Source organism: Tupaia chinensis, unplaced genomic scaffold (assembly GCF_000334495.1).
Source record: "Tupaia chinensis unplaced genomic scaffold, TupChi_1.0 Scaffold000037_4, whole genome shotgun sequence".
Lineage (NCBI taxonomy): Eukaryota > Metazoa > Chordata > Mammalia > Scandentia > Tupaiidae > Tupaia > Tupaia belangeri.
Window position 1 is genome coordinate 787837 of NW_006159487.1, and position 5579 is coordinate 793415.

The 5579-nt window shown below is 66.3% G+C and overlaps 1 protein-coding gene across 1 annotated transcript in view; it reads left to right on the forward strand.

The window, feature by feature from the left end:
- The window catches only part of PKNOX2 (PBX/knotted 1 homeobox 2), a 145397-nt gene extending 140604 nt beyond the window's left edge, over window positions 1–4793 (forward strand). Inside the window, exons 9-11 of the mRNA XM_027772573.1 lie at window positions 2636–2712; window positions 3272–3447; window positions 3722–4793. Coding sequence (XP_027628374.1) covers window positions 2636–2712; window positions 3272–3447; window positions 3722–3954 — 486 coding nt within the window. The 3' untranslated portion in view covers window positions 3955–4793. The remainder of the gene's footprint in view (window positions 1–2635; window positions 2713–3271; window positions 3448–3721) is intronic.
- Window positions 4794–5579: the final 786 nt, after the last annotated feature.

Below are 5579 nucleotides of genomic sequence, written 5' to 3' on the forward strand. Positions count from 1 at the left end.
TCGCCCCCCCCAGCAGGGCCCCCTTCTGAGCCAGACACGGCAGGCCTCGACCCCCGGCTGCGCCTGCCTGGCCCTGCCAGCCGCCTTCATGCAGGGTGTTCTTGGCCACACTGGGGAGACTGCAGGGAAGGAGGGAGATGGGTGCCCCTCGGATACTAGGCCAGGGACAACAGGTCACCAGACACAAGGCTGGACGAATGAGAGAGGGCCCCCTGGAGCCTGCAGTCCTCAGCGACGCCACCTGGAAGTGGGGTCAAGGCTCATGACCTCACTGCACCCACAGAAGCCCGAGAACAGGGTAGGAGGAAACGCCCGCGGGCTGTGAGTGCAGGGTGCAGTCAGGGCTCGGAGGGCCCCTGGGCAGCCCACCACCTGCCAGGAGCCAGACAGCGCCCACGGGTCTGCCCCACAAGGACACTGCTCTGCCTCGCCTACCTGGGCCTGCTGAATCTTGCTGCCCACTTTGGAGAGGAGGGACCCGGCAGCTTGCCCGAGGTCAGGGCCTGTGGGGCAGGACAAGGACTCAGGCTGTCGGCTCTGGGGTCCATTTCTCTGCTAACCCTGAGGTGCTGCCCCCAGGACTCTCCCAGAGGGCCAAGTACCTCGGCAGGTTCTCAGTCCCTCCCCTGTGTGTCCACTTGGTGAACCGAGTGGGACTACACGTGTGTGCTCTTCCTGGCTTCCTGGGTAGTTTTAGGAGGTCACGGTGACCACACGCTTGAAAACACGCGGCCAGGGCGGGCACCTGCAGCAGAAAGTCCAGGGGCGCCGAGGCTCTTCCTCCCGAGAGGCTCGCTTTCCCGGCCTCCGCCACCTCAGGTGTGAGAGCACGGCACTCCCTCTGCGTGGTCCCCGTCCCTGGCCGTACTAGGCAGAGGGGCAGCCCCAGTGTGGGGGGGAAGAGGACGGAGGCCTCCCACCCGAAGCAGGGCCCACGGGTGCCCCCAGTTGCTGTCCCTCAGTGACCTGGTCCTCCTGGGGTCCGAGCTGCAGGGCGTGGAGGAGAAAGGCAGTTGCCGTGGACTACAAGTGGAAGGGGCAGCTAGGCAGCTGTGAGGCAGTCAAGGACCAGGGCCAGGACCCAGGCAGGGCTCACTCTGCAGTGGGTAGGTACCGTAGGGCCCGTGAGCCCAGACAGGCCTGAGCTGAGGGTCGGGGTGAGGGGCGGAGGGCGGAGCCAGAGCCAGAGTAGCCCTGCTCGCAGCGAGGATCGTACCCGCGGCACCAGGAGGGGCCTCTCTGTATAACCCTCCACCCGTTCCAAGGCCTGTGCAGGGAGGCAGTGGCCCTGGGCCCCCTGCACCCTGGCATCCAGCCACTCGAGCCCGAGCATGCACGCAGCCAAGTGGCAGTTGGCGGGTCATCTCCCAGGGTGCCGCCCTGTGCGGCACCGCCCATGCGGACCCTGAGGGCACTGCCTCCTGGTCTACTCTGGCCCTCATTTTGCAGAGCCACTGTGTGGCCTATCCCCAGCCGGGAGCCCCTCTAGGTGGCCGTGGAGAACAGCTGCTCCTAGGGCTGGCCGCCCACTCCGGCCACTTGGCTGAGCCCCGCATGTGCTCAGAGCAGCTCTGACTCAGAGGTTGTCCAGGGACCAGGGCTATTTGACTTTGTCCTCGGGTCACATGGTCTGGGGTGGCACAAGCTAGCCAGCTACCTCAGGGGTGCAGCAGGTGCCCCAGCCCTGCCTTGTCCCTCCCACCACTGGGATTGACCTGGTCTGGGGACACAGGGAGCTTGGTCCCTGCCCCAAGAGCCCTAGGTCCTCTTGCTTCTAAACCAAAGGCAGACCGGCCGATGCCCCCACACCCCAGCATCACCCCTGCGAGCCAGGCCCTGTGCAGGGCCTGGGAAGGGGAGTGGGTTGGCCTCGCCTCGGCCTCTGGGTGCCAGCCGTCTCCCGCCTCGCTCCCGCCTCGCTCCCGCCTCAGCACCGGCTCCTTCTTCCCCTGTGCTGCTGTCTGTGTGAGGTCCTGGGGATGCAGCAGGTGAACAGTGCCTTCGTGGTGGTGGGCGTGCACGTGGCTGCTTCCCTCCAGGCTCCAGCTCAGCCTTACCAAGAGGCATCGTGAAGTTAGGGGGAAAGGCCCGGAAGGAGGCAGTGTTCCTGGTGGCCCTGGAGAGGCCGCTGAGCTGCCTCCTCCAGGTGGCAGTGACGGCCCTGCCCGCCGGGCCCTTACTGTCCGCAAGCGCTGGCTTTAGGGGGAGGTGTCCCACAGGTTTGGAAGTCCCTTGCAAGAGGCCTGGAGTCCTTGTATAGGCTTCTGGGGCCTTGGGGGTGTCTAGCATAGGTCTGGCCCACAATAGCTGCTCAGTTAAATCCACCCACTCACCACCCTCGGGTGGCCTGCAGGGGTGGGGCGTCTGGGGAGGGAGCACCTCGGAGGCTGTCAGCACCGGCCGACCTACACTGGCTCTGGGGTCCACGCTGTCCTGTGGTGGACCAGACTGAGCACCAGGGCACCCACAGCAGACTCTGTCCAAGCCCGGACCGGGCTCTCTGGGAACAAACTACATGCTCCTGCATGGGTCCAGGACTGCGACTGCAGGGTCCAGCATCATGCCCTGGAGTGGCCTGCCTCTGGGGCAGGCCGCCACAAGCCCCCCTCTGACAGCCTGTCACCTCCCACTCCAGCACCCCTACCCGACGGAGGATGAGAAGCGGCAGATCGCGGCCCAGACGAGTCTCACCCTCCTGCAAGTTAATAACTGGTGAGTTGGCATCTGCCCGGGCTCAGACGGGGCCACATGCTGGGCAGAGGCGGAGGCAGGGCATGGTCCACGGGCACCGGGGCTTCACCAGTCAGCTTCTCAGCGCTCGCTGCTGAGGTGGTCAGGCCACTCCTGGAAGCGTCCAGCAAGCAGGTGCCCGCCCCGCGCTGGGGGCCGATGGTCCCCCACCCGGTGTGTGCTCATGCCAGACTCCACAGAGCAGGAGTGGGAGCCAGGGAAGGCCCCACCCGACGGGGACTTCAGCCTTCTCTCCCAGCTGGGCCTCACCCTCCAGCCCTGCCTGAGGCTCAGCCTGGGCGCCAGACCTCCGCTGTCCGCCCCCCAGGCCTGGTGCATGCTGAGCAGGGATTCCACCATCCTCACGGGCTCACCTCATACTCCTGCCGGCCTGGTGGTTTTACAGGCTACTCTGTGCCCAGCCTGCACCCCGCACACCCGGCCCACGACATGGGACCGCAGTGTGCTCTGAGCCCTGGACGTGGGGCAGCCTCCCCTCCCCGGCCCCCACGGCGGGCACTGACAGCGCCTCTGCCCTCAGGTTCATCAACGCCCGGAGACGCATCCTACAGCCCATGCTGGACGCCAGCAACCCCGACCCCGCCCCCAAGGCCAAGAAGATCAAGTCCCAGCACCGGCCCACCCAGAGGTTCTGGCCCAACTCCATTGCTGCCGGGGTGCTGCAGCAGGGCGGTGCCCCGGGGACAGACCCTGACGGTGAGGCCCTGGAGGCCCTGTTGCCTGGCCCCAGCCTGGCCCTGCGAGTCCCCCAGCCCCTCCAAGCTGCAAAGCACATGCTGGTACCATACGCACCAGAGGCGTCGGAGATGGTGGTGGGAGTGGGGGCCCAAGTGGGTGACGCTCCGCAGAGCCCGGATCTTCCAGCCGGTGCCTGCGTGCCTGCCCAGAGCTGTCCTGCCAGGCTCCCCCAGTGGGCGGAGGTGCACCCTGGGACAGCCTGCCTGGCCTGACATGCCTCCTGCTCCCGCAGGTCCCATTGGTCTGGACACCTTGCAGTCCCTGTCTTCAGACAATGCCACCGTGGCCATGCAGCAGGCCATGATGGCCGCACACGACGACTCGCTGGATGGGACGGAAGAGGAGGACGAGGATGACATGGAGGAGGAGGAGGAGGAGGAAGAGGAGTTGGAGGAGGAAGCTGACGAGCTGCGGACGACCAGTGTGGGCGCCCTGGGCCTGGAGCGCAGTGACTCACTGGAATAGGGCGGTCAGGCTGGCCCGGGGAGGGCCTCCGAGGGCTTCAGGGCGGCAGGACACGGGCCAGCGGCTCTCGAACCAGCAGCTCGAGGACATGGGAGGAGAACCGGGCCGCCCACTTCCCTGAGCTGCCAGGACTCCATGTGGCCAGCGGCCAGGCAGCCTGGGTGGAGACGGAGCAAGAGTGGCCTCAGCACATCTCCAAGGACGGGGCCCCACGGCCCTCAGCGGGACTGGAGCTGTTTGCAGCCCCACCCCGGTTTTGGCAGGGGACAGACTTCGGAGGAAAGGGAGAGATGGGGCCTGGGAGCCCCAAAGGGTCTTAGCCCCTCGAGAAGCCTCATGGGCTGCAGGAGGCCCGGAAGCATGACGGCGGCCAGGGAGTGGAGGCAGCGGCAGTGCAGATCTGCATGGGGCCTGGATGCTGGGGTGAGCTGCCCCCCATGCCCCCGGCCTCGGACAGGCCCCGACCTAGGATGTCCCGTCCTGGGCCCACCTGGAGGAGGCCAAGGAGCCCTGCAGCTGGAACGGAGGTGGCAGGACCTGGTCACAGAACTCGGCACCTGTGACCCCGGGCAGCGGCACCCTCCTCCCTCCACAGGCCAGCTGAGCTCGGACTCTCCCGCCACCCTGCGCAGTCCCTCCGTCCCGGCTGGCTCTGGCCTCGGCCCCTGCTCATTCTGTCTTGCAGAGAAGCACTGAGGGGCACTGTCAGTGGGCAGCCAGGGCTGAGAAGGTGCTACCCTTGCTGGTGAGGTCGGAAGGACGGCCCAGGAGCCCCCGTCCTGCCCACTGCTGGAAGCAGGACCGTGCCGGCACTGGGGACTGGGGCTCCCGGGGTGGGGCTTTCCGCCGTTGGCCCCCCCACCCCCACCCCAGCCTCCCCTGCCCCTCACCCCGACAGCTGTGAACAAGACAAGGCACACGCGTGGCCACTGGGTTTCAGTTCACGGATGTGCGGCGTCATTTGTAAGTGGTGTGTGGGCCCCCTCTGGCAGTGGCAGGACTTGGGGGTGGCTCAGGGGGAGGGGACCTTTGCTCCCTCCCCCACCTGGCTGGATCTGGGCGTGAGGATGGTTGCTTTCCTGAGGTCTCCCTGAAATGAATGTATTTCTCCCTCAAAGAGCTGGTATTTAATGTTTTAATAGGGATTTTTGAGAAACAAACGACCTTGTTTATAACCTGGGTATCCACTCATTTCTTACCTCGCTGCTGGAGGTGGGAGGAGGTCGAGCTTTTGGGGTGAGACTTCAGGGCACGCAGGGGGCCCACTAGCTTCCCTCTGGGGCTCGTCTCCTTCACTCACACTCACACTCGCCCACACTCACACTCGCACTCACACCTCGCAGTCAGCGTTCACGCAGGCCCGCCCCCTCCCGCCCCCCTGTTCTGCAGCCCCTCATGTACCCCGTGGCCGGCCGGGACATGGCCATCTTCAGTAAAGCGTGTTACCTGCCATGACTCTGTTTCTGTACTTGCTAGGGCAGCTCCTCGCTACGTCGGGGCCCTGGGCCCGCGGTTCCAAGCCTCGGAACTGCACCGACAGCCCACGGGCACGGGCAGGGGCCCCGCTTCACCGCAGAGAGTGACGGCGGCAGCCTATGGTGGGCCCCCCCCCCGCGGCACACAGG